Source organism: Leopardus geoffroyi, chromosome B1 (assembly GCF_018350155.1).
Source record: "Leopardus geoffroyi isolate Oge1 chromosome B1, O.geoffroyi_Oge1_pat1.0, whole genome shotgun sequence".
In the NCBI taxonomy this organism is placed as follows: Eukaryota; Metazoa; Chordata; class Mammalia; order Carnivora; family Felidae; genus Leopardus; species Leopardus geoffroyi.
The window spans coordinates 199,128,948-199,142,572 of record NC_059327.1 but is presented as its reverse complement, the minus strand read 5'-3'; the positions used below and the strand labels follow the sequence as shown (position 1 = coordinate 199,142,572).

The 13,625-nt window shown below is 53.6% G+C and overlaps 1 protein-coding gene and 1 long non-coding RNA gene across 4 annotated transcripts in view; one reads left to right on the top strand and one right to left on the bottom strand.

Annotated features, from left to right (window-relative positions):
• Positions 1-225: 225 nt before the first annotated feature.
• On the bottom strand, positions 226-2,990 carry LOC123596179. Of its 3 annotated transcripts, XR_006711582.1 has the most exons (4): positions 2,781-2,990; positions 2,460-2,549; positions 1,772-1,855; positions 226-1,355 (listed from the first exon to the last, which is right to left on the bottom strand). It is a non-coding gene; the product is annotated as an uncharacterized LOC123596179 (long non-coding RNA). The 3 variants fall into 3 exon arrangements; XR_006711583.1 differs by lacking the exon at positions 2,460-2,549 and having other exon boundaries at positions 2,781-2,983; XR_006711581.1 differs by lacking the exons at positions 2,460-2,549; positions 2,781-2,990 and having other exon boundaries at positions 1,772-1,995.
• A 397-nt stretch (positions 2,991-3,387) lies between these two features.
• The window catches only part of OTOP1 (otopetrin 1), a 31,531-nt gene continuing 21,293 nt past the window's right edge, over positions 3,388-13,625 (top strand). The window contains exons 1-2 of the mRNA XM_045474555.1: positions 3,388-3,837; positions 11,044-11,180. Of these exons, the coding sequence (XP_045330511.1) occupies positions 3,441-3,837; positions 11,044-11,180 (534 nt within the window). The 5' untranslated portion in view covers positions 3,388-3,440. The remainder of the gene's footprint in view (positions 3,838-11,043; positions 11,181-13,625) is intronic.

Here is a 13,625-nt window from a genome sequence, read left to right as displayed (position 1 = left end):
AGGATGGTTAGTATTAAGAGCTCCGTTTTAGGGAAACCTGGGTGGCTCGGTTTGCATCTGACTTCGGCTCAGGTCATGATCTCACGGTTCGTGAGTTCGAGCCCCACGTCAGGCTCTGTGCTGACAGCTCAGAACCTGGAGCCTGCTTCGGAGTCTGCATCTCCCTCTCTCTCTGCCCCTGCCCTGCGCACGCTCTGTCTCTCTTAAAATAAACATTACAAGAAATACTAAAAGAAGAGCTCCGTTTTACAGATGAGGAAATTGAGGCACAGTGAGGCTCAGTAACTTGTCCAGGGTCACGGCAGTAAGTGATGGAGCCAGGAATCGGACCTCGAAGCCTGGCTTTAGAACTCACCCACCGCCCCCCCCCCCCACCACTTGATATCGCCTGTCCCTACAAATCCATGCTGACTTGAGCTTGATTCATGAAAGAGACAATGAATTAATGTGCACTGTAAAACCGTAAAATGAAATAAAAGCAGAGGTGATTTTTACGGAAGTCTGGGGCATTCGTGGAGTTCCTGCCATCTGCCAGGCAGTCTCTCTCCCTCCCTCTCTCTCTCTCTGTCTTTCTCTCCCTCCCAGTTTCCCATGGCATTTGACACAAACTGTGGCTTCATTTTGTTGTCCCCAGGCCTGGCCTTATACCTGACACTTGGGAGGGGCTCACTACACATTTTCCAACGTAGGATAAAAACACAGCTTGGGTGCTAGGGAGCAGAGCCAATCAGACATAGTTCTCTTGCCTTCAGGGCGCTCAGCATTGGAAAGACAGTTGACAATAGTCTACAGTGTGGGGCACGGACGGATGGGGAGCTGGACACGCCCACAGGGGACCACAGAAGGAATAAGCTGGGTGTCTTCCTTTCCCGGGGCTGCCCTAACAAAGGCCACCAACGACACAGATATATCGGCTCAAAATTCTCGAGACTAGGAGTTCAAGATCAAGATGTCTGTTCCAGGCCTCTCTCCGAGTTTCTGGCGGTCTCAGGGGTTCCATGGTTCGTAGATGGCACTCTTTCTGTGTCTTCACATCACCTTTCCCTCTATATATGTCTGTCTTCAGTCTCCCCTTTTTTGTAAGGGCACGGTCATATTGGATCAGAGCCCACCCCGATCACCTCAACTTGATTGATCATTTCCAAATAAGGTCGCATTAACAGGGATGGGGAGTTAGGGCTTCACTGGAGGGGGGGACGCATTCAACACGTGTTCACTGAGCACCTCGGGTGTGCTGGCCACCACTGTCCTATGTGCTGGAGCTAGAGCCATGGACAAGATAGGCAATGTCCTTCTAGAGCGTTCATTACGGCGGGAGAGACGGGCCACAGATGTACACACGTTCCAGGTGTGAGCTAAGGAGGAAACGAAAGCAAGGGAAGGGGACGGAGCAGATGCGGGAAGACACAGCATTGTGCCCCGTGCCCTGCGGGTCTGGTGAGACCCACACCTGGCTGGCTTGGTCATGCAACTTCCCCCCACTTGTGCCTTCGTTAACCCCTCGGTGTATTTCCCGAGCATCACCTGGCCTGGGTCTGGGGAAACCCAGCTGAAAGTCCCAGTCTTCCCCCCAAAAGAGGAGCGCACAGTGCCTCCTCTAGGAACGTCTCGCCCCTCCTGGCAGACTCAAGGCTCACCCAACCCTCCCCTCCGGGCAGCCCTGCTCCCCGGGGGCTGCTTGCTCAGTCCCCCCCGCGGGCCATGATTAGAAGACAGGGCCGAGGCTCACATCGGATGCTCTCTAGCCTCCCAGTGCATTCCCGACACATACTTGTCTGTTCAGCATGTCCCTGCCAGGGTGCCGGCTCCTTGACGGCAGTCTTTCATAGCTGAAGTTTCCAGTACCCAGAAGAGCCTGGCGCATGATTCAGTGTTGGATAAGTAAGTGTTGGCCACACCAATGAATGAGTGAAAAAAAAAAAAAAAAAAAAAAAAAAAAACGAGTGCATGAAGGCAAGACAAGGCTCCCAGGTTGACTCCCTGCTGGTCCAGCTCCCGCCCCCCGCCCCTTCAGGACCTTCTGGCAATCAGAGCCGCTACGTAATTTAGTAGATCCACTGCAAGATGGAAATGTGGGTCTGCTTGTTGAAAAATTAATTTCAGGAGAGCAACAGAGAGCGTGAAACCCAGGGGAAGAGGGGGTCTCCTGGGTGAGGAGCCCTCTACTACAGCACAGGAGGCTTGCGCGGGAGGCCTACCTTTCCTCCTCCAGGCTGCAGGCCCCCCAGCAGCTCCCTCACCCACTCCCTGCTCCCACTCTGCTCTCAGCCACCTCTGCCTTTAGGATGCTCTTTTGCAAAAACCTCTGGCAGGGGTGGGGGGGGGGGACTCTCCTCTTCAGTGGCATCTGAACGGGACACCCTGGCAGACGCAGTCAGCTTCAGAGGGGCTGGCGTGCTGAGGGACGGGCTGGGGGCACCTGTAGCTCCGGGAAGGCCCTAGGCAGCTCCCCCCAACACCTCTGCTTCCAGAAGCAGCTTTCCATTCCCTTGGAGGGGGTGCACAGGTGATCTCTCTTCTTGGGAGGCAGCTCCTGGGCATCTGGGCATCTGGCAGACACACAAGCACACCAGATGCACAAACACAGACACAAACAAAACACACCCCTCCCCCATTCATAGACCTAGGGAGGAGCGCTGAGACGCCGTCGGCCTCCTTGTCCCAACCAGACACACTCCTAAGACAGACGGCCAGACACAGAGATTCACACAGAGAAAACATACGGTAGAAATACACAGGGTGAAGGACAGACAGACTCACAAGGACATTTTGAGGCTCACCTAGACCTCTGCAGTCGGCGTCGCAGCTCCTCTGGGACAGTCCCAACAGTGGGACACCCTGCCGGACCCCAGCAACACCCCCTGCGCCTACTCGGTCCGGCTGACTCAGGGTGACTCTTTGCCACCCACCGCAATCCCAGGAGCCAGGAGGCACCTGTCGTCATCCAGGGTTTCCGTGACGCCCAGGCAGGGCTGGGTGGGCGGGCGTCCACGAAGCGACCAGGGGTGCGGACAGCGGAGGGCAGGCGGGGGGGGGGGGGGGCCGGGCGCGGGGAGGGGACGTCGGGGAGGGCTGGCCCGGGTCCCAGGCGTCAGGGGCGGGGAGCGGCCCGCGTGGGTCAAATAGTGGGCGGGAGGGCTGCCCCCGGGCTTTGGGGAGTCCCGGGAGGTGGGCAGTGCGCTTTCAGGAGCGCGAAGAGGCAGCCGGGGTCAGCCCGGGGTCAGCGGGTGGGGGGCGGCGGCGGTGAGCGGACCGGGCTGTGCACCTTGACCGAGGGAGGGCAGAGGGGAAGAAGCGGGGAGAGCAGGTGTCGCAGGGCGATCGGGAGAGGGGGACTGGTCGGCAGAGAGCGTCAGGGCAAGGGCGGGGGTGGGGACAGCCGGTGGGGCCCCGGGCCCGCAGCCACTCCCGGAACCAGACTCCGGGCGGGTCACTCCGTGATGCCCGGGGGCCAGGGGGCGCCTGCCTCTCCCCAGGCGGCCGGGAGCGCCCCGGACAGGGTGCCGTCGGGGCCCGCGGCCGGCCCCTCGCCCCAGCTCGCGGCCGCGCGGGAGTCCCCGGCCCCTCGGCGGGGCGCGCTCCGCGCCAGCGTCCCGCAGAAGCTGGCCGAGGCGCTGAGCAGCCAGTACGGGCTGATCGTGTTCGCGGCGGGGCTGCTGCTCCTGCTGGCCTGGGCCGTGCACGCCTCGGGAGTGGGCAAGAGCGACCTGCTGTGCGTCCTCACGGCGCTCATGCTGCTGCAGCTGCTCTGGATGCTGTGGTACGTGGGCCGCAGCGCCGCGCACCGCCGCCTCCTCCGCCCCAAGGACACGCACGCCGGCGCGCGCTGGCTCCGCGGTGAGTCTCCCGGCCGCCGGCAGGTGCGGCGCGAAGCCCGCCGGCTCGCCCGCCAGCCGCTCGGCGGCGCCCTTTCCCCCGACTTCCCTCTGCTCCGTCTTCCCCCGCCGCGTTTCGGGCTCTCCCCGCCTCCCTGCCTTCTCTCTTTTTCTTTGTTCAGCCCGGGCTGTTGTAGCAGCCTCCTCTCTCTCTGCCGTCAGGCTCTCGGGACACATCCCGTCTTAAGAGCCGCAGCTACGCGAGCCCGCTCACGTCTCTCCTCGGTGAAATTCCTGCAGCCACGAGGGAGGCCGCACTCCCCGTCCTGGCATTCACGGCCTACTAACCAGCCCCCCGCAGTGCGCTCTGGTTTTATCCCCTCCTTTGCCCTCGTTCTGGGCTCCCGAGAGGCTCTTAGTTCCCATTACGGTGTTTTAGGTCTCCATGCCTTTGCATATTCTGTTCCCGCCTCCCTCAGTGCCTTCCGCCTGCCTTGCCTTCCAGAACAGGGCTCAGGCCTCACTCCGTCCCCTCTAGTGGTGCTTTTCTGATTTCCCCTGCTCTTTGTGGTTTGACCACACTCCCCCACCCCTCACCATGCCCTGGGGAGACCTGTTCTTGATATCTCTGTCCACCCCCCACCCCCCCACCACCCTGGGGGAGCTCTGTGAGGCTCACGTCTTAGTCCTAGAGCCACCTCCGGGTCTGGCGTGGAGGAGACGCTAAGAGTGTGCAGCTGGGGCGAATGGAATCGTGGCTAAGCGGCCAAGCATTGGGGCCGCGGAGGGTAATACACTTGCCAAGTAGTCAGGCCGCGCTGACTGAAACATCATCAGGATAGGAAGGTTCCCCTCCTCCAGGAGCTTCGGCCCTTGAGAGGGAGCTCGATGGGGTGCAGTCAAAGGGAGGAGGCAGTGGGGTGTCCGCCTTGGAGACAGTCCCTGCGAAACCTTCCCCGGAGAGGCCGGGTACGTGTCACTGTGCGGGGACCACACACATCACACATCTCTACGTGACCGCTCGTCAGGTCTGACTTTAAATCTGCCCGAGAGCGTGGCTTTTCCTTGTCCTTGCGTGACCTTGGGCACGTTCCATAATCTGCCCACCCTGCCCGTTTCCGCAGGCGGGGAGCAGGAATCACACACTTGGGGGGACCAGTGACTGCTGGCTGGGTTCAGGCTGCGCGCCCAGCACACCTCCCCTCTCCTTCCCACCCGCCTCCCTTCCGATGTCCGGCCCCAGTGCCATCGTCTCTGCCCGCCCTGCCGGGAACTGCTCCCAACTCCCACTGGCCGCCGTGGCTTTCTCTGCGTGCACCTGTTTTGCTCCGTGTCGGCTTCCACCTCGTATTAGGGCTGGCTGGATAAGAGCCGCGTTACCGGGTGAGATTTCAGGCTTCGTAGCCTCAGGGCCTGCGGCTAGTTCATCCTGCCTTTGGAAAAACTGGACCCAGTTCCAGGCTGGGCCCGAATTCCTGTTCTGCAAATGGTTGTTTGAGGGAGGCTCATGGTTTTGTGACTCTGAATGGTGGGGAATCCCGTGCCTTTTCCGGTGTCTGAATCAAAGAAACAAACAACTGGAAATGAAACGTTATTTTGAGGACACTGATTTACACAGGCTAAAAAAGATTACACACGTAGGCTTTCCACCTGGGCTTTCCTGTGGTGGAAGGTTCCTTTCTTTGACCCTCCCTCACCTCTTCCCTTCCTCTTCCCTCCCTCCTTGCCCCTTCCTTCTACCACCGTTCCCTCCCCTGCCCTTCCTCTCTCCCTCCTGTGTCTCTCTCTTCCCAGGAAGACTCGAAGCCTTGTGATCTCAGTCGGTGGCTGAATGGTGGTGCCGTTTCCCAAGATCAGGAAGACAGAGGGAGGAACAGGGGTGGGGGTGAAGAAATCCGTTTCCTCTTACGGACATGTTACTTTTCAGATGTCTATTAGACACCCAGTAGTGGCAAATATAGAGAGAACACGTAGCAGGTGTTCAATAAATGGCGGCCGTTGAGACAAACACGATACCGTAACCATTCAAGTGAGGAGTGTGGTTGATGGTCATGGTGTGGTTCCGGAAGGCTTGGCTCCGTGTCCCGGCTCTGCTACCTTCACCTTCTGAGTCCCTGCTTCCTCGTGAGTGAAATGAGACTCCCAGTTGTTTCTCGGGGAAGAGCTGAACGCAGTTTGCAAAAACACTGTGACCCCTGTGAACGGGCTGCGGTTCGTCAAAAAGCAAGAGGCTAATTGTCCCGAAAGAACATGGGGAGGCCATGGGAGACGCGTCAGCCCCAGCCAGCCCTGGGGTTTTCCTTGGAATCGTAGCTGGAAGGACAGGTTGGACTCAGCTCTGCCCTGGCTTCTGTGACAGTCCTAGACATCCGGGGCTCTGAGAAAGAACCGGCCTGTGAAATTCGGGGCACTGATGTTTTCAGAGAAAGTTTTTGGGTCTGGGTATGGGCTGTGAGGCATTTCTTTGAGCAGAAAACGTTCTGCTTCACCTACTGAGCATGAGAAAGTGAAAATTTCCTTTGGAACAAATAATATTGACGTATTAAAATATTTAGCAGAAATGAGGGGCTATTAATCCAGCTCCTCTGTTTGCTAAGTGAAGAGATTGGTTTTTTTCTGGAAGGAATGACAGCAGCCTGGCTATCTCGTGCCAGCCCAGTGGGTACATTGATATGCACACTCAGTGAATAGCTGTTTCAGGCTGTTAATTACTACGATGTAATTAACATCCTAGTTGTTTCTAGTTCCATAAAAGACTGTAGTGGTTTACTTACCAGTGGTAGGATTTTGTTGTTACTGCTCTGTCTCAAGTCCCGAAAAGCGTCATCAACACACAATTATGGGAACAATGACAATAAGAAATGAAGCTGTGTTTATTGAGTGAGTTCAGAATGCAGGCACATTAGAAGCATTGTCTCGATTTACGTCCCAGCGATTCTCTTTTTTGTAATGCTTGTGAGTAATCATCCCCAAATTTACTCCTTTTCTAAGATCATATTTTTGCATAATACTTTTTTCTTTTTTTTCGGATTTTTTTTTAATGTTTATTTATTTTTGGGACAGAGAGAGACAGAGCATGAATGGGGGAGGGTCAGAGAGAGAAGGAGACACAGAATCCGAAACAGGCTCCAGGCTCTGAGCTGTCAGCACAGAGCCTGACGTGGGACTCGAACTCACGGACCGCGAGATCAAGACCTGAGCCGAAGTCGGCCGCTTAACCGACTGGGCCACCCAGGCGCCCCAATACTTTTTTTCTTAAAATGAGACCCACCCATGTGTATGATACATTACATCTCTGTCCAGCATGCTGCCCCCAGAAATGGACTGCTCCCAGCACCGTGCTCGTCGTCCCTTAAGGGCCTGGAAGTGAAGGGGCAGAGGTGAGCTGCTTATGTCAGACCAGCTCAGGGGTGGTGGCTGTACCGGCTGTCGAGTTAAAGGTCAGGAACGTGGTGCTGGGTTTGGGAAACAGGCTGTCCCCACTTGTGAGTAAGCGGGTCCCAGTGTGTGCGAAAAGAGGGGCAGGTGCCCTGGGGGACGGCGGCAGGGAGCAGCGGAGGGGGGCCACCAGGGGAGGGGCGGAGGCACAGAACGCAGAGATGCAACAATTGAGCTCCCCATCACTGGGAATGTTTAACAGTGAGAAGGTGAAGAGGGACAGACTCCTTGCTTCCGGGCAGATGGCCTGATACTAACAGGTGTCAGAGAAGGCAAAAGTCTACTTCCTGTTTGCTTTCTGTCTTCTTCGTTGAGGCTCCCGGGAACTTGTGGGGAGCAACAGAGAAGGGAGCCGAGTGTACAGACTGGAAATTTTCGTGGTGCTTGGGCAGAACTGTTGGTCTGGTTTTGTTCGACAGCCTGGACTGAGCTCCCAGAATTGACTGGGCTCTGGGGCTGGCGGGACCTTCGGGCGTGGCCCTGCACAGAGGGGTGCGGACAACAAGGGGGCAGCAGAGGCTAAGAGCGTGCCCCTTCTCTGGGCATGTAGCTTTACTTCTGCCTCAGTTTCCTCATCTGTAAAATGGGGACGATGATACCACATATTATGAGACTCAGTGAGTTAGTACATGAATGCTTAGGAGCCTCTGGCACATCATAAGAGAAATATCTTACGAAATAAATGATTCAGCATTATAGTGTGTAGGTGCAGGGGATGCGTGAAGGGAGGCAGAAGACAGCTGGGGGCGGGGGTGAGGGTTTAGGGATTTAGGGAAGGATCCCCAGAAGAAGATCTTTTGTTTTTGCTGGAGTCTGGGAAAAAACATTAAAAATCATTTTAAAATGAGAAAAGAATACACAGAATATAGCAAACTGAGCATGACAGTGACACCCGGAAAATTTCTGGAGCAGAACAACACGTCGGGGTGGGGGGTTTGAACAATTCCCTTGGGAAGGAGAGCGGTGGGTCCCCAAGACCCAGCCTGGGGTCACTACGACAGACTCTTGCCTAACTGCATGCGTTTTCTTACATATTATTTTTTGGATGAGATTTTTTTTTTTGTCTAATAAAAAACTATAAACATAATGTCAGGATTTCAGCATCAGCAAGATAATGGGGCTGCCCAAAAGGCTGGTGCCAGTTTGGCGTTCATTGGAAAGGAAGTCAGACTGCACGTGGAATGCCTTGTCCCCCTCTGACCATCACACGGGCACCTGCAGAAGGGTGGCCCCAGGAGGGACGAAAGGGTGTCGAGTCCAGAAGGGAGAGGAGGCGACAACCTCACTCCCATCGGCCCCAGACCATCCATCCTTCAGCTCCTGGAAAGCAGAGTTACTTCTTTAGGGAAGCCTTTCCTGATACCTTCAGACCAGGTGTGGACCCCAGGTGGTCTGGTCTCATAGGGTCCTCTATTTCCTTCTTGACGCGAATCAGTGGCTGGACCATCCCTGGAACAAAGAGTTGTTGAATGAATTGCATTTTGCATACCCTCAAATCTCTTTCTGTCTTGTGCCCTGACAAGCAGGTGACATGCTGGCTGGAGGTAGGGTTCTTACATTGCAGTCCTTTCCCTAAAGTTGACTCTAGCTACTCTCGCACTGATTTCTGCAGATGAGAAGTCTGGTGCCAGCGTGCACCTCTACATTTTGTGCACGGCCCAATTTATCCAATATTACACATGTGTATTTTTTGATTCCCCAGCAATCTTGTTTGTTTGCCTTTGAGCCCCTGGCAAAATGCCTGATGCATAGTAGGCGTCCCCCAAATATTTGTTGTATAAATAAATGGATAAAGGAAGGATTTTTAACACTATGAGAAGGCTGATGATGTATTTATCGTAACTCTTGAAATATCAGTGACAGGGGTGTTCTAGACCAGTGGGTTCTCAAGGTGTTCTAGACCAGTGGTTCTCAAGTGTCAGCCCCACCGGGGAGCTTGTTAGAGATGCAAACTTGGACCCCCCCCTCCCCAAACCTACTGAAGCAGAAACTCTGGGGGTGGAGCCCCGCAATCTGTGGTTTCACAAGCCTTCCAGGTGATCCTGATGCATGTTCAAGTTGGAGAACCGGTGCTGGAGACTGTTCTCGTTTTCTAGATGGGAAAACCAAGGCTAGGAGCAGGGAAGTGACTCATCTGAATTCACGCATGCCACCGGGGGCACAGCCGGAGCCAATGCCCAGGTCCCCAGGGCTGCAGCCTGTGTCCTCGCCACACCAGCCAGGCTGCCTCACCTCCTCTCGCTATTTCCCCTGTAATCAAAATGAGCCATGCATTTGTCAAACCTTTTGAAAGCACCGGGATTGAGTCTCCACTCTTACTGAGCTTTTGATGTCACTGGGAGCTTGCCAGGATTAAAAACAAAAAAATGTGACTTAGAGTTGTTTCTATAAGGCTTTGAGCAATGGAAAGGAGCTGGGCGATTGCATTACTTGTCACTGGAGGCTTCTTGGGTTGGAGCTGTAATGTTATAGCTCAGTGTGAGGACCCGTCCTCTCTCTCGACCTTGCCACAATGCTTGTCACACACGATCCAGTTTCCTCCCGCTCGTGGGAGAGGAGGCGTGAATGGTGGCCAACGTTGGCCCAGAAGAAGGATTAGGACCTTTGACGTTGATTAGGACCTCCATGACCACTCTGTTTTTCTTGCTAATATTTTCATTTGTTACAAGTTTCTTTTTAATGTGTTTTGTATATTCCTTTCCATGTTTTTTTTTTCCTATGCATATTTTTTGTTTGTGTTTATTGTTTGATCCAAACCATGCCAGATACACCATCAAAGAATACTTCCTTTCTTCACTTTCCCTAAGTTCAGACCCTTTCCGTGACACCGTTAGGGATGCCCCTTCCTAGCAGTTTTAAAAATATGCTTTCTATTTCGGAAAAGTTTTAGGTTTACCGAAGAGTTGCACAGAGAGTGCAAGGGTTCCCGAATGCCTGTGTGCCCCTCATCTTTTTCCCTAGAGAGCAGGGTTTTAAGATCAGAGAACAGATTTTTTGAGAACAGTAACACTCTTCGACTGATCTTTTTTGGGGAAAAGCTCTTAGAGGCCTTCTGTTTATTGGGCTAATCTTTGTTGAATGTGTATCATTTATCAGACCCCAGGATATGCATCAGGTGGGAACAATGATAAACAGGACACAATACTGTCTTGCTGTGTATATATGTAATTAATTCTAATATGTATGACACAACATAAAATTTATCGACTTAGTTGTTAAAATTTTCTTTAATGTTTCTTTATGTTTGAGAGAGAGACAGAGCGTGAATGGGGGAAGGGGAGAGAGAGAGAGAGAGAGAGGGAGACACAGAATCCGAAGCGGGCTCTAGGCTCTGAGCTGTCAGCGCAGAGCCCAACGTGGGGCTTGAACTCACGAACTGTGAGATCATGACCTGAGCTGAAGTCCGGTGCTTCGCCAACCGAGCCACCCAGGTGCCCCTATTTCCTCCCACTCTTAATGGAGGTTAATAGTATCCTCTGAGGCCCGACAGTTTTTTCATTTTGATGTTTTAGGTTTTACGTTTAAGTCTTCGATTCATCTGGAGTTAAATTTTGTATATAGTGTAAGGCAGGGTAAAATTCATTCTTTCATGATTGGATATCCACTTCCCCAGCACCATCTGTAGAAACGACTGCCCTTTCCTCCCTGAATGGTCTTGGCACCCTTGCAAAAACCATTTGACCACGTAGGTGAGGGTTTTAATGACATTTACTCTGAAACGACATCCGTGCGTGTCAACACTTACACATGTGTGTTTCTGTGCTCTCCCTGCCCCCCCCCCCCCATTTAGGTAGCATGACATTGTTCGCGGTCATCACCATCATCCTGGGATGCTTTAAAATTGGCTACTTCGTTGGATTTTCTGAATGTTTATCAGCCACTGAAGGCGTCTTCCCTGTCACACACGCAGCACATACTCTGGTCCAGGTAAACCCTAAGATGTTTCTGTAGGTCGCCTCGGCTCCTGTGGAGTGTATCCCAGGGCACACGAAACGGGAGGTGTGGGAGACAGCAAGAGGAGGCGTAATCCTTCTCTGAGGCTCAGTCCTTCCGTTGCCTCCGCTCTCAAATGGGTCTCTGTGTTCCCTTGGCTGTCTTTGTGGGGATCCTATGAGGGGGCCCTTGTAATGGAGAGTCAGGACATTTTGCCAAGCTTGAGGCTACCAGAAAAGGCCCGGGAGTGGATTTTCATATGTGTTATTGGGTTTTATTGAGCTGTCATTCACACACCGTGCAATTCACCCATTTCACTGTACAAGCCAGTGGTTTGGTGTATTCTCAGAGCTAGGCGACCATCGCCATAATCAATCTTCGAACATTTTCATCCCCCGCAAAGGAAACCCTGGGTCACGACCGTCACTCCTCTGGGTCACTGAAACATTGTATTTTGGAGATTTGGTCTTCATGGAGCTCGTTAAGGCTAAATGAGGTCACATGGGGGGGTGTCCTAATCCAATAGAACTGGCGTCTTTATATGAAGAGAAGATTGGGACACAGACTCACAGAGAAGGAAGACGGTGTGAAGACAGTGGAGGAAGATGGCTGGCCGTCCACACGCCAGGGAGGGAGGCTCGGGAGACCCCTGCCCACACCTTCAGCTTGGACTTCTGGCCTCTCGGACCGTGGGAAATACATTTTTGTTGTTTTAAGGCACTCAATCTCTGATGTTTTGTCATGGAAGCACTGACTATTTATTGGCTACTTATTTCGGGGGAGTCAAATCTCATGATGACAGAGGCTTATGGTGATACCAGTGACAATTTGGAGAGTCTTAGTGAGACTAGAAAGAACTTCCTTCTTTACCTTCGTCCCTTCCTCCTTCCCCCTTCCTTCCTTCCTTCCTTCCTTCCTTCCTTCCTTCCTTCCTCCTCCCTCCCTCTCTCCTTCCTTCCTTCCTTCTTTCCTTCCTTCCTTCCTTCCTTCCTTCCTTCCTTCCTTCCTCCTCCCTCCCTCTCTCCCTCCTTTGTTCCTTTCTTCCTCCTCCCTCCCTCTCTCCTTCCTTCCTTCCTTTCTTCTTCCTCCCTCCCTCTCTCCTTCCTTCCTTCCTTCCTTCCTTCCTTCCTTCCTTCCTCCTCCCTCCCTCTCTCCTTCCTTCGTTCCTTTCTTCCTCCTTCCTCCCTCTCTCCTTCCTTCGTTCCTTTCTTCCTCCTCCCTCCCTCTCTCCTTCCTTCCTTCCTTCCTTCCTTCCTTCCTTCCTTCCTTCTTTCCTTCCTTCCTTCCTTCCTTCCTTCCTTCCTTCCTTCCTCCTCCCTCCCTCTCTCCCTCCTTTGTTCCTTTCTTCCTCCTCCCTCCCTCTCTCCTTCCTTCCTTCCTTTCTTCTTCCTCCCTCCCTCTCTCCTTCCTTCCTTCCTTCCTTCCTTCCTTCCTTCCTTCCTCCTCCCTCCCTCTCTCCTTCCTTCATTCCTTTCTTCCTCCTTCCTCCCTCTCTCCTTCCTTCCTTCCTTCCTTCCTTCCTTCCTTCCTCCTCCCTCCCTCTCTCCTTCCTTCGTTCCTTTCTTCCTCCTTCCTCCCTCTCTCCTTCCTTCCTTCCTTCCTTCCTTCCTTCCTTCCTTCCTTCCTCCTCCCTCCCTCTCTCCTTCCTTCGTTCCTTTCTTCCTCCTCCCTCCCTCTCTCCTTCCTTCCTTCCTTCCTTTCTTCCTTCCTTCCTTCCTTCCCTCTGAACCCAACAAATAGTATTCCCAGCATTAGGAATGCATGGGCGAAGAGCCACGGTCTGAGCCCTGCCAAGGTGTCAGTCAGATGGGGACAAATTACAAATATAGATGACAACACAGGGCTCAATGCTTTGACCAAAGTCACCCAGTGATGAGGGCGCACCAGCTTTGGGGTGAGAGGTCGTTTCTGCCAGGAAGAGCTCCAGGGGTGTCAATGAAAGCAGGGTGTCAGAGATATTGGGGGATGTGTGGTCTTCCCACATGACGGGGAGAAGGTGCGTGGGGCCGTGGGGGGAGGCGGGCTGGGGCGACGGCACAGACGGAGCCATGGTTTAGCGGAGGGCTTAAGCGCATGGACTCTGGTCAGGTGATCTGACTCTGGCTCATACTCGCAATGGTGAGCTCAGGCAAATTACTTAACCTCTCTGGGTCTCAGGCCTCGCATCTGTCGAGCACCTGCTTCCTGGGGTTTTGTGAAGATTGAAGGTGCTAATGTGTGTAAAGCACTTTGCAGTGAGCACTTGGCCAAGGCTGTTGGCCACTTAGGAGCTTGAACTTTATATCTTGAGGGCAATGGGGAGCCATCGAAGACTTTAGGCAGAGGAATGACCTGGTCAGATGTGAGTTTTCAAAATATCACTGTTACTTGGTGGGTTGCAGATCTCTATCTTCCTAATTTAGGGCATTTTATCAGTCAATTCATCAAGCATCCTATACC